The sequence below is a fragment of the Anabrus simplex genome, chromosome 5 (genome assembly GCF_040414725.1).
Source record: "Anabrus simplex isolate iqAnaSimp1 chromosome 5, ASM4041472v1, whole genome shotgun sequence".
In the NCBI taxonomy this organism is placed as follows: domain Eukaryota; kingdom Metazoa; phylum Arthropoda; class Insecta; order Orthoptera; family Tettigoniidae; genus Anabrus; species Anabrus simplex.
The window spans coordinates 237,441,548-237,463,053 of record NC_090269.1 but is presented as its reverse complement, the minus strand read 5'-3'; the positions used below and the strand labels follow the sequence as shown (position 1 = coordinate 237,463,053).

Below are 21,506 nucleotides of genomic sequence, written 5' to 3'. Positions count from 1 at the left end.
GGGGTGAATGCTTAAAGGCGGGTTCCCATGGAGTCCAGTAAATGACTCTCTACCTGGCATATCTTACTCAACTTATGAGTCGTCCTTGGTCATGCGTGACTGTCATTCCTACGAGTACCCAACCCCTACGCGTACCCAACCCAATTCATTTTCAGTCAAGTGGAGACTGATATCGTGTCTTTGTGCAGTATGAAATTTTGGCTATGTGTGATTCATTAGCCCACAGAACAAAGTAAATTCTACAACGCAAGAGAAAGAGAAGTTTGTAAGCTTATGATTTGATAAAAAGGAGATTTGAATACAATATGTAATAAGCTGACAATATTAAGAGAAAACTGGTTACAGGAACTTCTGCAGGCTAAATTGGAACCAGTATTTATTGTTGTTCAACAAAGTGCAAATGGTAATCAGAAGAAAGACTCAAACATGTACAGATACTGATAGGAATCTTCCTTTGATTCCTGTTCATTTTGTATAATGACGTGACTGTCTTTCCATAAGAATCGCCTGAGATATACAAACTAACCAATTCAATTCAGAGAAAAGGCTCCCTGTGAGCACTGGGCAAGTGTGTTACTCCCCAGATTACTCGAATATAGGCATTCCACGAGATGATGTATACCGGGTGGTCTTATGCAATCTGCCACGTATACTACAATTCTGAAATACATCGGTCCCATTCTCTAAAATCTATATATATAAAATAACTTGTCCTGACTGACTTACTGACTGATTCATCATCGTCGAGCCAAAACTACTGGACATAAAGAAATGAAATCTTGAGGATACATTCATATTAACATGTAGGTGCTCACTAAGGGAGGATTTTTGGATATTCTGTTGCTAAGGGGTGAAAAGGGGGGTGAATTTTTAAAATGAGGATATCTATATCTCAAAAACTTAAAAGTTTACAGGCGTAAAAATTGGTATTTGGAATCTTCTTTAAAAATTAAGAGACACATATTTGTTTGTTTTCAGAAAATCCCATTAATGGGGGTGAAAAAAGGGGGAGGAGACTTATATCTCAAAAACTGATGGTACAGACATGAAAATTGAAATTTGGAATCTCCTTTTAAAATAAAGAAACACGCATTTTTGTGTTTTTGGATAATCCGATGAATAGGGGGTGAACAGGAGTGACAAACGGCGTGAAATTTTAAAAAAACTATATATGCAAATTATCTTAGACACGTAACAAATTACAGATTTGAAAACTGGTGTTTGGAATTTCCTGTAAAAGCAAAGAAACATGAATATTTTTTTGGAAAATCCACTTAAGAGGAAATGAAAAGGGGGGTGAATTTTTAAAATTAGCATATCTACAGTATATTGTATCTCAAAAACATAACATGTTGCAGACGTGAAAACTGGTATTTGGAATCTCTTAAAAATAAAGAAACATGCATTTGGTGGGGAATCAAATTGGTAAGGGGGGGAGGGGGGTGAAAACGGAGATGAATTCCTTTTACGAGCGTACATATATCTCAAAAACTGAAGATGTTACAGTCTTGATAATTGGTATTTGTAAGCTCTTTTAATGAAGCGGGTACTGTTTGATTTTGGAAAATTCACTTGTGTGGGGAGTGTGAAAGGAAGTAAAAAAATTGAATTCTTTTCGGGAGAGATATCTCAAAACTGAAGGTTACAGATGTGGAAATTGGTATTTGGAATATCCTTTAAAAAGAAAGAAACACGCTATTTTTGGGTGGAGGAACCAACTTAACAGGCGGGGGTGGAATGGAAGGGAATTGCACAGGGTAGTATAATCGGTCCGTTACTTTTCTTAATATACGCAAATGATTTAGGGAACAATATAACATCAAAAATAAGATTGTATGCAGATGACATAACTGTTTATAGAGAAATAAACAACATTGAGGATTGTTCAGAATTACAAAGGGACCTTGAAAGTATCCAACAATGGGTTGAAGAAAATGATATGAAGGTTAATGGAGGCAAATCAACTGTTACAACTTTTACAAACAAGAGCTTTAAAACTGAATTTGAATATACTTTGGATGAGGTAGTTATCCCAAAAGATGGCAAGTGCAAATACTTAGGTGTGAGATTTGAAAGTAATTTGCACTGGAAGGGTCGTATTGATGACATTGTTGGGAAAGCATACAGATCGTTACATGTCATAATGAGGCTACTTAAAGGATGCAACAAAGAATTAAAAGAAAAAAGTTACTTGAGTATGGTAACAGTGAGACACTTTTATTTTGGATCATCACAAAAGGAAAACAAATTAAGTTATTTACTTCAAATATGGCACATGCAGTTCTTCAAAGATTACTCCTTTGATGCCTTACAGAACAAATATCCTAATCTGTATCAACAAATTACAATAATGATATATTTGAAGACACTCACATTGTCTCACTCTTCCCCACCGATGGGGTACAATGAGACACAACCGGGGGAACAGTGAGACACTCATCAACGACCATCAACGAATGTCAATTAGTGAAAAATCAACCTGAAATGCAAAACAAGACTGCTGTCTCTTTGTTATTCCTGTTATTTTTAGCACTTGTAGTATCATTTTAATGTCAGTTTCAGAAACGGAAGCCACATCAAGAACATCTGGAATAGTAAATTTCCCTGCCCTATTTTTCCTTAAAAAGCTAATCCCTAAATCTCCACTTTCATCTTTTCCACTTAAAATCTTGCCAATGTAGTAAACAAGCTTATTATTCTTTTGTCTGAATTCTATCAGAACATAATCATCTACTGAAGGCGCCCTTTCAAGTGCTCCAAATGCCGAGGGATCGATTTGTGGACCTGCATCCTCGTCAGATTCATCATCTGAAGAATCATCTAATCGAGAAATTTCTTTTTCTTTGCTATCTTCATCAAGAACTAACACTTTCTTGGCTTCATTTCTTCTGGGTTCAGTTTGCTTTGCCATCATTTTGTTACACCGTTCTTCAATTGCATTTTTCTCTGGTGTGTCAGTTGCGATCATACTTCTTCCTTTTTGACTTTTCTGACTAAGTTTCCTTTTCTCAGCCTTTGGGTATCCTCTTATTTGTTCTGGGCTTACAAATTCAGTCCTTTCAAAAGAAGGTGGAGGAGATGCACTTTTAGTTTCTTGCTGTGAACTGTCATCAAAAGATTGTATCCTTCCATCTACCACATTTTCATGTTCAGGCCTTGAAGATGGACCAGGAAGACTTATTGGTGAAAATGGATTAGGCATCAAGTTGCTGCAGTTTTTTGGTGTAGTTTGAGGCCGGTCAGTAACAGAACAAGGCAGAAAGTCAAGCTCACTGAAAACGCCTCGATCGTACGGAAAGATACCACACTTCTTGAAAGCTGACATGATGTTACTAGGAGTGCCTTCTGGTGAGCATATCCAACACACGCCGCGACATCATAGATTGAGAAAGTTTTACCTGGATGCTGCATCATCCATGAATCTACTGCGCTATCATAAGCCACGGCGAAAGGCGTAAAGACACCAACATCTAATGGTTGCAGCTTATTTGTAGAATGAGGTGGCACTGTCAGCAAAGTTACACCATTGGACTTAGCTAAATTTAGCACTGCAAGAGAAAGATGACTCTCATGGTTATCAAAAATTAGGAGAGAAGGATCGTCTTTTGAGCTGTGGGAATATTTTATGAAGTGTTTCATAACATGATAGAACAATTCACTGTTCATCCATCCCGAAGGTGTTGCTAATCCCAGGGCACCTGGCGGAGCACCAGTGATAATGTGCTCCTTAAAATGTACCCTCGGAAATACCATAGCAGGAGGCAGACTATTTCCAGATGCACTCACAATGCAGCATGTTGTTACAAGTGTACCTTTCTCACCGCTTGTGACCTTACTGACTTGTTTGATTCCCCTTTCTGCTATCACCTTTGGTGGTTTCTGGACAGTGACTGTGCTGGTTTCGTCCAGGTTGAAAATCCTTGTTCCATCAGCAAATTTATTTGTCCTGGATAAGACAATGTGAAGATTGTCATAGAAGATCATACAATTATGTTTATTGAAAGAGGTTGCCCTTGACAGACTGCATCCTTCTGGTGTACGGAGGGATAATTCAGGATGGCGTTTAAGAAATCCTCTCATCCATTCAATTCCTACAATCCTATTGGTTTCCCATGTTTTTGACATTTTGATTTTGTTTTCAACAGCCATTTCATAAGCTAACTTTTGACATTCGATTATTGGCAAACTATAAAACATTTTAGAGCATGTTATTAAATAAGATGAAATACTAGCCTCTTCATTATCAGTGAAAATTTGATTGATTCTGTATTTTGGAGTCATACGAATAATTTCCCCAGGGTTATCTTTCCTTTTCTTGACATATCTAGCCAGTGTCTGGAATGATAAATTGTATTCTTTTGCAACAGATCTCAAACTCCTCCCTGCTGTAACTTACTCAACAGCTGTGCTCATCGTCTCACTTGAAAATGTTCCTACCTGAGTCTTTCTCTTTGGATTTCGCGGCATTTTGATGAGATCTGCAACAATAGAAGCCGTTCAGAATACCTATTCTTGCCTACAGATTATTTAAGAAGCGACATTCAATAATAGTTGCATTACAATTTAACTCCTCTGTTTATGGGGAACAGTGAGACACTGTCTCATTGTTACCCGCTAAGACTTGTCTCACTGTTCCCCATCAGCCATCGTCATATGTATTCCTAATTCCACCATAACCTGCCTGCATGAACAGATTTAATGTTTCATGAAACCAAAGCTATAGAAGGCCCTTTCTATTTGGAAGTCCAGCTCCATGGCTAAATGGTTAGCGTGCTGGCCTTTGGCCACAGGGGTCCCGGGTTCGATTCCCGGTGGGGTCGGGAATTTTAACCATCATTGGTTAATTTCACTGGCACAAGGGCTGGGTGTATGTGTCGTCTTCATCATCATTTCATCTTCATCACGACGCGCAGGTCGCCTACGGGTGTCAAGTCGAAAGACCTGCACCTGGCGAGCCGAACATGTCCTCGGACACTCCCGGCACTAAAAGCCATAAGTCATTTCATTTCTATTTGGAAAATTATTTCCAATATATTCTCGTCAGGAATACAGATATGTACTACAGAGGACACCACGGAAAATATACTTTGCTCACCCTAAGAACACAATGGATCACAAAAGCAAACTTGCAAGAAAGGCAGCCATTTGCAAACAGGATTATGGGTATGAGGTGTGTTTCAAAATGCTACCACAAAAACATCACTTCATAATTATTCTCTGGAAGCGGTTAATTTGAAATGTCTCACTGTTCCCCATGTCTCACTGTTCCCCACCTTCCCCTACCTAATAAAAGAGATAGTGTGCAGAGGAAAGCAGCAAGATTTGTAACAGGGGATTTCAGGAGAAAGAGTAGTGTATCAGAAATGTTAAAGGAACTTGGGTGGGAAACTTTAAGTAAGAGAATGGAGAAAACTAGACTTACAGGATTATATAGAGCCTATACAGGAGAAGAAGCATGGGGAGATATCCGTGAGAGGCTTCAGTTGGATAATAATTATATCGGCAGGACTGACCACAAATATAAAATTAGAAGGAATTTTAGCAGAAGCGACTGGGGTAAATTTTCATTCATTGGGAAGGGTGTGAAGGAGTGGAACAGTTTACCAGGGGTAGTGTTTGATCCTTTTCCAAAATCTGTACAGATATTCAAAAAGAGAATAAACAGCAACAGAGAAAATAAATGAAGTGTTAGACGGCATTCGACCAGTGCAGGTTATTGTAAATAAAAAAAAATGTGTGTGAATTAATTAATTCCATCCCCTGGTCTAAGGAGTTTGGACAGCCAAAGTAGGGGACTGCTTGTAGGGGTGAAGTACAGTGGGGACTTCGAGGGCCCTGGGACCGCTACGGTAGCTGTGAAGGCCCTTCAGGAACTCTGAAAAGTGGTGGCAAAAGGGGCTCTGGTTAAGACGCAGCAGGTCATTATGCTACTTAGGATCCAGAACGGGTAAAAAAAAAAATAGTAAATAAATAAATGCAATGTAAATATTAATGTTATACCAGTTGTATAGTATCATTTGAAGTAATTCCACATACTGTATATCAGTTGACTATATTTGTTAGTACAGGAGATATTATAAGTAGAATTTTGTAAACAATATAAATTTATTAAGGATGAGCTGTGTGTTTAATAGAAAACATTGTTAGCGTAAATTGTATAATATTGTATTATAGGAAAAATTTTCTTCTCTTGTTAATTTAATATTTAGTGCTTGACAATAATGTATTTTAGTGTACCATTTGCTACCGAGGTAGACACCTCATTTGCAAATAAAGAGATTTTGATTTGATTTGAAAAAGGAGTTGAATTCTTTTCATGTGGATACTTATATCTCAAAAACTGAAGATGTTACAGACATGAAAATTTGTATTTGGAATTTTCTTTCAAAGTAAAGAAACACGTTATCTTTTGTCTTTGGAAAATCAACTTAAGGGGGGGTAAATTAATTTAAAATTATTTGAAACTTTTGTATGAGGATACTTATATCTCAAAAACTAAACATGAAAATTAGTATTTGGAATCTCCTTAAAAATAAAGAAACACACAATTTTTAAGGAATTAAACTTTGGGGCGGGGGCAGTGAAAAAGGAGTTTAATTCCTTTTTATGAGCATACATATATTTCAAAACTGAAGATTTACAATCGTGATAATTGGCATTTGGAAGCTCCTCTATAAATAAAGAAATAAGTATTTTTTGGTTTTGGAAAATTCACTTAAGGGGGGAGTGTGAAAGGAAGTGAAAAAATTAATTCTTTTTATGCAGAAAATGATATCTCAAAAATTTAAGGTTACACACGTGAAAATTTGTATTTGGAATGTCCTTTAAAAATAAAGAAACAAGCAATTTTGGGAGTGGGGGGAAACAAATTTACAGGCTGGGGTGAAAAAGGAGTTGAATTCCTTTTATGAGGATACTTATATCTCAAAAACTGAAGATGTTAGAGGCATGAACATTTGTATTTGGTATCTTCTTTCAAAGTAAAGGTACAAGTGTTCTTTTGTCATCGGAAAATCCACCCAATGGGGGTGAATGAATTGAGAAATTAGTTGAATTCTTTGCGTGAGGATACTTATATCTCAAAAACTAAAGGTGTTAAAATCGTGAAAATCGGTATTAATGAATCTCCTTTAAAAATAAAGAAACACATACTTTTGGGGAGGGAGGAATGAACTTAACGGGTAGGAAGGGGGTTGAAATAGGAGTTGCATTGCTTTTAGGAGGATACTTATATCTCAAAACTGAAGATATTACAGACGTGAAAATTAGTTTTTCGATTCTTCTTTAAAAATAAACAAACACGCATTTGTTTCTTCAGAAAATCGACATAAGGGGTGTGGGGTTGAAAATAAGTAAATAAGGAGTTGAAATATGTTTATGAGGATACTTTATCATAGAAACTGAAGCTGTTACAATGTGAAAGTTGGTATTTTTAATTTCCTTTCAAAATAAAGAAACACGCATTTTTTTTGTTTTCGGAGAGTCCACTCAAGGCGGGAGAGGGGTGGAAAGAAGTGAAGTAGTAGAAGAAGTTGACTTATTCTTATGAGTATCCATTTGTCTCAAAAACTGAAGGTGTTACAGATGTACAGACATGAAAACTGGTATTTGGAATCTCCTATAAAATAATGAAACACGTATTTTGTCGTTTTCAGAAAATCCAGTTAAAGGGCTAAAAAGAATTGGAAGAGCGGGTGAATTTTTGAAACGAGTACCGATATATCTACATTATATGTCAAAACATAACATGTTAGAGACAAGGAACTCGGTATTTGGACAGTCCTTTAAAAATGTGGTGGGGGAGGGGGGGGTGAAAAGAAGTGAAAAATAGTTTAATTATTTTGTGTGAGGATACTTATATCTTAAAAACTGAAGATGTTACAGAAGTGAAAATCGGTATTTGGAATCTCCTTTACAGAAGTGAAAATCGGTATTTGGAATCTCGTTTAAAAATGAAGAAACATGTATTTTTGTTTTCGGAACATACACTTAGATGGGGGTGAGTGTAGGAGAAGGACTGGTCAAGGGCTTGAATTATTTTTATGGCGATACTTATGTATATTTCAAAAACTGAAGATGTTACAGATGTGGGAATAGGTATTTGGAATCTCCTTTAAAAATAAACATGTATTTATTTTTTCGACTTGAGAGAAGACTGTTTCTCACATGAACAGTTGTAGGTCGCATGGTCGTCTTAGCCCGAAAATGTAATACCACAAACATGGTTTACAAAGAATTTCTGGGGTAAATATAACTCCATTTTTGGATGAGTTTTTATATTTTAGGATTTTTCAGATAATGTGCGAGGAACGATTACTTTGACCAAATTACTAAATCCACGCGAGCGAAGCTGCGGGTAAGTGCTAGTCTATATATATAAAATAACATGTCCTGATTGATTGACTGACTGACTGACTGATTCATCATCGCCGAGCCAAAACTACTGGACATAATGAATTGAAATTTTGAAGATACATTTATATTAGGGTGTAGGTGCTCACAGAAGGATTTTCGGGTATTCAGTCGCCAACGGGGTGAGAAGGAGGGTGAAATTTTAAAATGAGGATATCTATATCTCAAAAAATTAAAAGTTTACAGACATAAAAATTGGTATTTGGTATCTCCTTTAAAAATAAAGGAACACATGTTTTTTTGTTTTTGCAAAATCCCATTAAGAGGGGTGAAAAAAGGGGGAAAATTGGTTGAACACATTTTATGAGGATACTCATATCTCAAAAAATGAATATGTTACAGACATGAAAATTGGTATTTGGAATCTCCATTAAAAATAAAGAAACACAAGTTTTTTTTGTTTTTGAAAAATCCAATGAATAGGGGGTGAACGGGCGTGACAAACGGGGTGCAATTTGAAAAAAATATATCTAGGCCTACAATACATCTCAGACACTTAACATGTTACAGAGTTGAAAACTGGTACATGGAATCTCCTGCAAAATTAAAGAAACATAAATAATTTGTTTTCAGAAAATCCACTTACGGAAAACTGAAAAAGGGGATGAATTTTTAAAATGGGCATATCTACAGAACATCTCAATAACTTAAAATGTTAAAGATGTGAAAATTGGTATTTTTAATCTTTTAAAAATATATAAACATGTTTTTTTTTTTCAGAAGAAACTACATAGGGAGAGGGGGGTATAAAGAACTGAAAAGAGGGTGAAATTTTTTATTAGGATAGTGATATCTCAAAAACTGAAGATGTTACAGATGTGAAAATTGGTAGGTATTTGGAGTCTTCTTTAAAATTAAAGAAATATGTATTTCTTTTTCTTGGAAAATCCACTTAAAGGGGGTGAAGGAATTGAATAATTGAAAAATGAGTTGAATTATTTGTACGAGGTACTTATATCTAAAAAATCTAAAAATATTACTGACATTAAAAAATAAAGAATCACGCATTTTCGGGGAAAAATCAACTTGGGAGGGGAGGGGAGGGGAGGGGGAGGAGTTGAATTCTTTTTATGAGGATAAATATATCTCAAAACTGAAGATGTTAGGGTCGTGATAAATGGTTTTTGGAAGGTCTCGAAATAAAGAAACACGTATTTTTTTTTTCAGAAAATTCACTTAAGGGGGGGAATGAGAAGGAAGTGAAAAACGTTTAATTCTTTTTATCGAGAAACTTATATTAAAAAGACTGAAGGTTACAGACGTGAAAATTGGTAATTGGAATCTCCTTTAAAAATAAAAAAACACGTATTTGGGGGGGGGATGAAGTTAACGGGCAGAGGGTGGGGTGAAAAATTAATTGTATTCTTTTTATGAGGATCTTTATATCTCAAAAACTAAAGGTGTTACAGACATGAAAACTGGTATTTGGAATCACTTTTAAAAATAAAGAAAACATGCATTTTTGAGTGGGGGGTGATCAAATTAACGGGCGAGGGTGGAGGAGGCTGAAAAAGGAGTTGAATTATTTTTATGAGAATACTTACATCTTAAGAACGGAAGATGTTACTGACATGAAAATTTGTATTTGGAATCTTCTTTCAAAGTAAAGAAATACCTATTCTTTTGTCTTAGGAAAAACCACTTACGGAGGGGAGGGCGTGAATGAATTGAAACATTGATTTCTTTGTATGAGGGTACATCTCAAAACTAACGATGTTACAGACGTGAAAATTGATACTTGGAATCTCCTTTAAAAATAAAGAAACAATGTTTTTTTGTTTTTGGAAAATCAACTTAAGGGGGTCTGAAAATAAGTAAAGAAGGAGTTGAATTCCGTGCATGAGGATACTTACATCTTAAAACCTGAAGCTGTCACTGACGTGATAATTGGTATTTTGAATTTTCTTTCAAAATAAAGAAACACATACTTTTCGTTTTCGGAAAGTCCACTTAAGGGGGAAGAGGGTTGGAAAGAAGTGAAGAAGCATTTGAATTCTTTTTTATGAGAATACTTATATCTCAAAAACTGAAGGTGTTACAGATGTACAGACGTGAAAACTGGTATTTGGAATCTCCTTTAAAAATAATGAAACACGTATGTTTTTGCTTTCGGAAAATCCATTTAAGGGGCTGAAATGAACTGAGAAAGCGGGTGACTACAGTATATGTCAAGAACTTAATATGTTAGAGACAAGAAACTTGGTAGTTGGAAAGTCTTTTAAAAATACATGAACAGGTACGTTTTTGTTTTCAGAAAAAGCATTTAACGGAAGTGAAAGGAATTTGAAAAGCGAGTTGAATAATTTTTTATGAGGATACTTATATCTCAAAAAATTAAAATGTTACAGACATGGAAATTGGTATTTGGAATCACCTTTAAAAATAAAGAAACGTGAATGTTTTCGACTTGAGACAAGACTGTTTCTCACATGTACATTTCTTTGTCGCATGGTCGTCTTAGCCCCAAAAGGCAATACCTCAAACGTGATTTACAAAGAGTTTGTGGGGTAAATGAAACTATTTTTCGGTGAGTTTTTATACTCTAGGGATTTTCAGATAATGTCTTAGCACAGTGCCGGGAACGATTACTTCTATCAAATTATGAAACTGACGCGAGCGAAGCCGCGGGTAACTGCTAGTGGGTTAATATAATGAGATGTATGGTTATGGGCTAGAAGATAGCAGGAATTGTGAGCAACACTATTAATTCATCTAGGGTAGCCCAAATGAACCCGTAAAATGAGCATAGATATGAAAAACATGTACCTTACAACAGGGGGTGTACATACTGTACATACCAGGAACAGGTATTGTATAGGCAGGTAACTACTCACTGCATGCGAAGCCTTGCAATAGCTCACTAGACAGGAGCATGGTCCGAGATGTGATATTGGACAGTGCTTGAGGATACAGTAGTTCAAATCCCACACAAGTAATTTATTATTTTTTTACTGCCAATTGCCTGGGATGTGGCAAGATTGCATAATAAATAGTTTTCACACATGGATTTGTTTATTTGGCCCTGTGGAAGAGCCATGGGTATCATGGCATATGGTATGGATCTGGGTTGGATGACTATGACGAGGTGGTGGTGTACGGCTAGGACACGGGCAACTAGTTAGCTACGTCATGCGTGTTCCAAGTTTCGTACGACACTGGTAGAGCAAAGAGTGTCCCATTGGAACAATAACAACATGCGATGGCAGGTAGATCTAAACTTCTTCGAGACTCTGGAGAAGTCACTGTGACTCAATGCAACGCGGTTACAACAGGAGGTGCACACACGGAACAGATATTGCATAGGCTGGGAACTGCCTGCTGCACGTCAAGCCACGTAATAGTTCACTTGACAGGGACATGGTCAGAGATGTAATAGTGGACAGTGCTTGAGGGTACTGAGGTTTGGATCCCATACTACTACTACTACTACTACTACTACTACTACTACTGCTGCTGCTACTGCTACTACTACTACTACTACTACTACTACTAGAATTAGTCCTATCAATTTTACACTTCTTGTATTCTAAAAATACTGTATATCTTATAGTAGAAAAATAAGTTAGGAACATTTTAAACATAACTTTTGCACTGGTGCAGGCTTTCATAATCAATGTCAACTGACAAACTTTGATGGTTTTCTGGAATATTAGGCCATGAAGACATTTTTATCCTTTTACTTTTATGATTTATTCTTAGTTTGCACTTATAGCTATTCTTTGTTCCCCAGAATCAAACGATCTTCACTTCAATGTCCTCCTTATGTGATGAGTTTATAATATTATTAAATAATTATTAAATAATAATCATCAGCATCATCATCATCATCATCATCATCCTAGGCATTCACTCACTGGAATTAACAAATGAGCAAAGTCACTAACCTTAACCACCTTCACAGTGAATTCATATTGAGTGTTTGGCTTGAGGTCATCAATCATGCAGTTGAGGTCTGTGGCGTTGAAGTACTTGTAGCGTGGATTAGAAGAATGATGCGAGGAGGTATAGCGGACAACGTAGTACCTGTTGTCTGTCACATACTGAAAGACAAATAAACATTGTTACATAACTGTATTAAAACCATCAACATATATCAAGGAAAAAGAACAAAAAGCAAAAAAGGAACAGAATACAGGAAAAAATATGAAGTTGGAAAAGGTAAGGAATAAAAGATGAGGACAGATTAGAAATAGAAATTGTAGAGACTAGTTTCTTCTGATTACTAGGAACAGGACTTGATACTGAGGTGTGTGTTTGTTTTTGTTTGCTTGCTTGTTTGTTTGTTTGTTTGTTTGTTTGTTTGTTTGTTTGTTTGTTTGTTTGTTTGTTTGTTTGTTTGTTTGTCTTTCTTGTCAAGATTACTTTGAAAGTGTACAACAGTCTACATCGAGACCCTTCAACAAGGGCAACAACATTAAAAATACACTGTGTCGAATGAGAGTTCTAAAACCTGCGTTATTTACCATACGGTCTAGCTGGGGTGAAAGAAACAAAATATGTCCATTTCTGTCAAAACTGTTATGATTAACAAGGTTTGTCTAATAGTACCCCTATTGTCTGACAGCCAGCCATCTGTTTGTGGTGAATGAGAAGCACAAGCAGCAACATTGCAGTAATGGGAGCGCTTGGCAATCTATGCTTAGTGTTGGTCTATGCACATACTGTAGTAACTGCTTGGTGACATGCATTTCATCTATAAAATATAATGGTTTCTGTGCTAATTATTTTTCTATAGAGGACAAGGAAAGATAATATATTAAATGAGAAAACGTACTACTGAATATACAAATAAATACTATCCAATCCAACAGGAATATGGAAACACTTGATAAGATTTTTCTATATGAGCGCATTTTACGTCGTCTATGTATGGGTACAATGAAACTTTGTCTTTCTAAAGATGAGAAAAGAGTATTAACACACTGGAGACCAAGCACGAGTGTGTATCGGGGTGGAATAACAGTGCAGACTGACCACGCCTGAGGCTAATTCGGGCCCGCATTGTCAACACAGCCCGAATGAGAATCGGGCGGAAACTATATATAACACTTTGTAGGAACTTTTATAACAGTGAAACTTTATCTATACCGCACACTCATGTCCTCTATCGTTGTTTTATTGAACTTATAGCAGCTTATTTTTTGCACGTGATCGGTTCTGAACTCCATGCTTCCAGCTGCTGAAGGCGTGCACTTTCAGCATTTTGTTTACATTATGCGAAGTGTTTAGTCTGTGATTTGTGATTTGTTGCTGCTATCATAAGTGGATCCTTGAATTAAAGTGGAATTGTAGAGATGTTAGAAGGGAGTTTTGATGACAGTGGTTCAAAAGAAGAGGTATATGATTCAGATCCAGACTCTGACTTCGAAGTTCATGTTAGTGATGGAGGTTTTGCACTTTGTAGTTTATTTAGGTAATGTTTTATGATCTTCATATGACTGGAGATTCATTGAGAAATAAATTTAATGTAGTTTTCTTTATTTTAGAATGAAGTGACGCAAGTGATGATAATTCAAAGGCAGGGAATGATTCACGTTTGCCAGGTACTTCTGGTGTTTTGGATGTGGTTTCTGACGTCGTGCCAGCTCCAAAAAGGCGTAAACATTGTGCTTATGGTACTAAAACTTGCAGGAAGCCTACAGATACTGAACTAGGTTAGACTTTCACTAATTCTCCACCTCAAAATCCTATTTTTCAAGAACAATTGGGTGTGTCTGCTCTACTGGATACAACATCGAGTGCGCTAGATTGTTTTTCAATTTTTGTTCCTGAAACAGTGGTGAAACTCTTCAAGGCTAAGACTAACAGGTATGCTGCCTTCGTCACCAAAAAGCTAAGATGAACAATGAAATTGACACTGAAAAGTTTGTGGAGCTTGTGGCAGCTAGTCAAGTTGTGAGATTATGCATTTTTCGCAGTTGTCATTCACATGTGCCTCGTCAAGAAACCAAAACTGAGTGACTATTGGTCAAAAAGTGCATTTCTTACGACTATTTCAGTCATCTGTTATGAACAGAAACTGTTTCAAGGTGATTCTTTCAGACTTTAATTTGAATGACAACAGAACATACAGTAGAAGTCCGTTATAGAGAGAATTCATAACAGCGAAAACTTTACTCGCTCTAATGGATTGTAGTTATATCTGACTTTTTATACAAATTTTAAAAAACATACACATTAGAATCGGTATGAAACGACAATCAGTTTGTTCAAAACTTGCGTTTTCGCGGATGATATCCACACTACGGCTTACTAGTTTGTTATTTTTTGAAATCTGATATTACGTGAAAGTGTACGTTTAATTTAACAAGCTGGCAAAATATGGTATAAAGTTATTTGTTGTTTGATGCTTTTGCAGGGCATATTTTGAAAATGGAAGTCTATTCTGGGAGAGATGGAATGATACATAGAGGCGAATTAGTATTTATGCGCTGATTATCATCTACTTTGTTTGAAGTGGAAGGACACAAGTGATGTCTTGCTTTTGTCAACTTATCACAAGACGACCTTGTCTGATGTTATTCGCACCAGAGAGGACTCCAAAATTAAAACCAAACCAGATGCTATCCTTGATTACAATGTGAATAAAACAGGGGTAGACAGTAGTGATCAGATGATGGCATATTATCACTTTGGAAGAAAGCAGCTGAAATGGTGGGAAAAAACTTTTCTTCCATATATTTGTTATGGCAATCACAAATGCTTTTGTCTTGTATCATGAAACACGGGATGCAGGCACCAGAAAAAAATGACACTACAACAGTTCATGGTTGAGTTAGGTGAAGCTCTTGTAGTAAAATCTGGAACAGATGTCAACCAACAACCAGGATCAAGTACAGCCTCGAAAAGATTGCTAGGATGGCATTTTGTTGAGAGGATTGCTCCAACAGAAAAAAAAGCACAACTCACGCACACTTGCAAAGTCTGTGCAAATAAAAGAAAAGTGAAAAATGGGAAAGTAACAAAAAAAGAGACATGCTGGTGGTATGCAATGTGTTCTGTAGCACTGTGTGTACCTGAGTGCTTCAAACTATTCCACACTCAAGCTCATCATGTGTAAGACTTTGTTGTCAGACATTTTTTTATTGCTGTTGAAAAAGGCATACTATTGGAAAACGTGTAATGTGCAAAGTATTCAACAGATCTTAATGCAACTTCTTAATCTGTAAAATATATACTTTCAACTTGTTGATGATATAAATATGTTACAATTGCAACCTACCTACTATTTTCTACATTTTTTTTTAAACTTTCAAAATAATTATCGACCCACATGGAAAAAAAAACGGTAGTATGTAGTTTGACACCAATGAGGATGAATGTGACTTGTTTACAGCTCTCCTTCAAAGAACTTGTACTATTATTTATTGCCTAATTGTAGCCTCAGCAAGCACAGGCATTTCATCAGGTGTCAGTCATTCTCTTAGCCATGTCTCTCGGCACAGTATAGGTAAGTGACAGCAGTGCTATTGCTGAGTTAATTGGAAGTGTTTTAGACAGTGATGCCAATTAAGATAATAATGAAGAAAATATTTTAAGTGAAAGTGACAGTTCATCTGATACAAGTGACTGAAATCATACCTAAAGCCCAGCGTGTGAAAGCAAAACATAACGTCTGGGTTGGGTTAGTAACAGTGATAACCAATGAATTATCCATCACTTTACAGACTCTCCAGGGGTATAAGGAGAACTGAGAGACAAATATTTAGATAATTCTGTATCAGAGTTATCTGTGTTCTTGGAATTTGTGGACCCATCATTTGCTACATTGTGCGGGAAAAAAAATTTTACGCTATGGAACAATTATCGGACCCACATGGAAAAAAAACTGTAACATGTAGTTTGACACCAATGAGGATGAAATTAAGGCCTAATTTGCCCTCTGTGTTCTGAAGTCCCAGGTTCGTAAGCCTTGCATCCAATTATACTGGAGCAAAGATAAATGTACTGAGACCCCGAATTTTTTGAGAGACAAAGAGTAGTGTGAAGTGCTTCTACATGTAACTTACCTGAATGTTCAGAGATTTACCTCACAAAATATTTGTTCTAACAGCTTTGTTGTTGAGTACAATTATTTTGAATGCTTCATTGAAAACTGTGTATGAAAATTCTGGTTGCTGTTCCATTTATGGCATTTATTTCAGAGTGATGAACGTAGTTTTGACCAGGTGGCTTACTGACTCGTGTTGAGGGTGATTTATATCTGATTTCTAAGCAAGTGTGTGGGACCATTAAACCTGAAGCGATTGTGTTAAATAAAGATGTGGATGCCAGTCCAAATCCTGAAGGATTTTATTTTTGTCTGAACTAGTAAGCAATTCCACAATTTCTTCCATATCCATGACTAGGCTATCACAAGATATATATGTACCACGCTAGTCAGTTTTGTCACCGGTTGGTGGGACGGAGAACTGAAACTACAGTGTGGTTGGAAATGTAAATTTTAATTTTTTTATTTGTCTGAAGGATTTAATATTTTGCAACTCTGGACTCTACTGGAATTTTATGTAACAGCAAGAAATATTGAACTGTATGAACATTGCAACATGCTAAAGTGTTTTGAAGTGATTTTTTTTTTTAATGTAGTTTTTATGTAATCTGATGTAAAATTTGTAAGGTGATTTATTTTGGAGCATCCTGTACCTGTACCACACGTGTGGTTTCCAATGATGAAATTTTGGTGTTGTAATCGTAATGTTCCAGAACTTGTGCAATTGCTAACGATGTTAAAATGACCATATATGGACACGAGAGTTCCTATTGGCAAAAAGGTCCAGGAATCTAGGGTAACTTTGATCTTATTGGCTAATTGTAATCGGACCATTTCCGGCCTTGTGGCCGGCTTCGTAAAATGATGCGTGAGCTCGGCGTCAATTTCCATCCAACCGCCCAAGCGAGCGTTCGCGCTCGAGGGCTACTGCCCTCGGGAACTCCTGCCTTTCCAAAGTAAGTGTTATTTCATTGTTTTTGCAATGTTATTCTCCATGTTTTCCGGTTTTGTTTCATTTAGTTTAATTCGTTTTGTGTTTCATTATTTCTTCACTTAATGTCATTTTAAAAGTTTAATTTAATGTGTCCGAGTTTACCCTAGGTTCCAATTGCCGTACTTTCAATTCTTTCATCCATTATATACTTTCGCTTTAAACTATACCTTTAATATAGCATCACCTTCTTTGTTAAATCATATTTTATGTTAAGTTACTTAAGTATGTCTTGTTTCCGTGTCGTGGAACTGTATTCTGTAAAACTTGGTCATTTTTAATATAGTTGAGCTAGAGGGTGTTACTTGTAAGTCTTTTCTCCCCCATAACGTCATACGTTCCCTTGGACCTCATAGATAGGGCTTCCCAGCACGTTCCACTATCCTGTCTTAGTTGTCATTTTTAGGCCTGTAAGTGTTCCCTGTTTTGGTGCGAGTTCACTGCCACTGCGTCATATTTCTACCTCCTTATTCATATTATTAAGTATTATCTTATTTACTACAGTATTATTATATTATTTACTACTGGTATTATGTTATTTACTATCTCTATTATTATGTTATTATTATTTATGTATGCGCTCGAAGTCCCGTACTTTCTATTATTATTCTTATTTTATCATTATTTTTTTCTATGTTATTATTATTATTTATGTGTAACTGTAATTGTCCCGAAACGTAGCGGTTACATTTGATATCAGAGCGTGTGTTATGTAAGGAGCGAAGACTTACAATGATCATCCTCGGCTAACTTTTCTAAAATAAATTTTAATTATTTTCAGTTTTAATATAGGTTGTAAGTGTTTCGTGTGTGTTCTTAATTCCCGCTTTTGTTTTCATGATTCTTGCGCGAGTTCATCTCACCACGTGTTTTGCGTTCCACGATGTGCAGTCTTGTGTTACTGTGTTTACTTGTAATTAACGGTTGGAGGAAATGGTGTGTCACTATTTGTAACAAGTTTTTGGTTTCGTTAATTTCAATAATTTTCTTGTGTAGCAAGGTTTCGCTTGACCACGTGTTTTGTAGTAAAGTGATATCTTCACATTTCGTGTGCTATGTTCGCCTTCCGAATGTCTTCTTTGAAAAATTTCAATATGTTTGATTATGTCTAGTTTTCTTCCATTTGTGTTCTGATTGTAACATTTGTGTAATTTCCGGTTGTTTTAAACCGCGTCGTAATATCGTGCTAAGTTTTGTCTCGATACTGTAATTGGTACTGTACTCCAGTGTTTGAATTCAGGTTATCTCTTGAACAGCTGAAGTGTGTTGAAAACAGCTGAGCGTTTGACCAACTGCGAAGTGCACACCCTACATCCTTAATAAAGTTATCGAGTGTCGCGTTCTGCTTGTTTTCCTTCTAGACCACGTAAATTGTAGTGTGAATTGTCAGAGTGATCATTGTGTTCTGGTTAAATTTTAGCACGGAGTTTTAGTTTTTCTGTAATTTCTCTTTTGGTAAATTTTCGCAACAATTTTGAGGTTATGTTGTAAAGTTTTGTATATTTCTTAGTGTTTTCCTGTTCGTAAATATCGTGTTTCGGCAAATCATTTTCTAAATTTTGTTTCTTGTCGCCTGGTATTATATTTAGTACTATTCTACGTGTGTGATCTTCTAAAGTAATTTTACGTTGTATTTTAGCTCAGTATATATTTAAATTTCCGGTCATGTGTTGCTTTTGGTCTTTTGCTGGATCTGGGTTCGTTTCCAAGTAGGTATGGGACTATTTTGGTGATTGTTTCCCAACTAGCTGCTAATTTCGAAAGTTTCCTAGTTTGTCTTGTGCTTTTCCATCGTGTAAGTGTCGGTTTCCTTGTCACGTATATTTATTTACCCGTGTATTCCTATATTTGCTAGGGAGGGTTCTATGAGGACTTGGATAGGCTCATAGGGTGACACGTTTTCACCATATCTTTAGACCAGGTAATGCTGAGGCTCATTTTGGGCAAAATTGACGGGTTACCGATCTGCACTTGTGCTCGTGACATGTTGGAAATCTAGTGTATCTGGTATGAGATTCCTCGTAATCTTTTTCTTGGTATTAGGTGCCTAGTTGGAAAATGATGTCCCTTGTTATTGTAGAATGATTACTAGGAAGATTTTCTGCAAATGTTCATTTTGGTGTCCTTACGCTGAGCTATAAATTGTTGTTAAATTCATAGTAGGTCTGCAGATGGCCAAGATTTAACGTTCTGTTAGTTTAAATTTGTCACTAGTGAAATTTTGAGGGTATCGTAATTTAGCTAAGCCATTCAGTTAGTTTTTCTGCTTGTTTTGTCTTGTTCGATTTTATTGATATTAAAAATTTCTTGCATTACGGGTTCGTGTCTTCCAAATTTATGTACTCAATTTGTAGAAGTATGGGATTCTGTAGACTGAGTACGGTTCTAAATTTGTAGCTGTGCTGTATCTGTCCTACGATTTTTTAATATAATTGTGCCTTTGGTAGGCATATGTGTGTGTGTACTGAGACTTAGGGTTAAGGTGCTGAGAGGCCGTTCCTCTTTTAGGAGTACGATATTGGCCCTAAGAGTCTCATTGTCGTGTGATAAGTTCAAGGGTACTTGAGGTCATGTTCTGATGTTCTGTCCTTTTATTTTGTGGGTACTTCTTGATGTGTCATCGCACGGGTGTTTTTGTGTGTGTGTGTGTATGTATGTGTACTGTGTTTGTATGTCATGTGATGAGAGTCAGTATTGAGGTCGTCCGTGCCTTTTACCATTCGTTGGTTATGCTGATTCAGGGATCGTCGCACTTGTTTTGGTGGTTTGATGTTGTCTGTGTGTATGTCGAAGGACAGATAAGCTTGGTAGTCTTGTGTGTTGTGCGGTTATCTGGTAATCTCTGGTATGAAGGTTGTACTTGCACCTTTTTTATTTCTTATATCAGTGAGTTGGATGTCTGCATGTGCACTCTTGCATCGCTTTTGTTTTTCATTTTCGAGTTCCTGTCGGTAATGTGATTTTGATTTGATATTCCTGGCTTAATTGCGCCTTAATTGGACTGTTGGACTGGCGTGACACGTAATACGTAATGTGAGTTTATCTATGTAAAAATTTTATGAGTACATGACATGGTAATAAATAGTGACTTACTAACCTCAATTCATTGAAGTGGTTGCAAGCTAACGTAATTAATTATTTCTCGGTTTTGAGTTCCCTTGTAACATTCTAAATTCTTCCTTTTATTTGTTTTGTTCTGTTCCTTAATGTTGGGTGATTAAGAATGCACACGGTAACTTAATTTGGTAGTTATAAGGAATTAGTTGTAAGCAAATTTTAATTAATTGGTGCGTACCATTTTTCAGGTTCTGTAGTTAATAATTTAGTTAAGTCACTTTAGTTGTAATGGGAAGGGTTATTTATAATCATGTTAGATATAATTTAATGTAATGTCTGTTGGGGTAAGTTTAGAAGTTTATTCATGTTTAGTTAGGGATTTTATAATGTTTTTGGCACTAGGGTAAACTCTGGCAAATTTTCTTTTAGTTTTTTAATTTTCCTAAATTTTGAAATTCTGAAATAGCACTTGCCAGGAGGGCTGGGGTTTCCCAGAAACATGAGAGGGAATCTCCCTAAGGAGGCTTGTAATTGTTAATGAAAAAATACAAAAATCCCACCCTCGGAAGTCAACTGTTATTTCTTCGATAGTTCAGGCCAGTGGCCTAAGTTCTTCAGTTCCAAATTTCTGCTGCGTATGTTTATGTTCCAGTTACTGCTATGCCACTGACTTTTGACCTAGGATATCTATTTGGAGTCTGCAACGCACCTATTGGTCACTAATGTCTGATGGTGGAATGGAAAGCTGTTTAATGGTGGCAGTAGTCTGTGCTGTGCCACCTACCTTCGCCAGTTATGGACCTGTTCACTAAGTTGGGTGGGCTGTGCTGAGGCTGTAAGTGAGCTATGGTTGGACTGCAATTGGGATGGAGACGTTGGCAACGGCCACGGTCAGCGACTTCGTTTGACAGCGATACCAACGCTCTACTTGTTTTTGCTTGTATGGACGTTCCCGAAGAGAACTAAAATAAAAAGGTGCTGTGGTGCAATTTGTGGCGTTGAGAGAATCTTCAAATCTCCATTAAGCCTCCCATTTTGAGTTCATTTAAATTTTGT

At 36.4% G+C, this 21,506-nt stretch overlaps 1 protein-coding gene across 1 annotated transcript in view; it reads right to left on the bottom strand.

Moving 5' to 3' along the window:
• Positions 1-21,506, bottom strand: part of LOC136874463 (neogenin) — a 453,251-nt gene that overhangs the window by 95,897 nt on the left and 335,848 nt on the right. Inside the window, exon 15 of the mRNA XM_068227813.1 lies at positions 12,297-12,452. Coding sequence (XP_068083914.1) covers positions 12,297-12,452 — 156 coding nt within the window. The remainder of the gene's footprint in view (positions 1-12,296; positions 12,453-21,506) is intronic.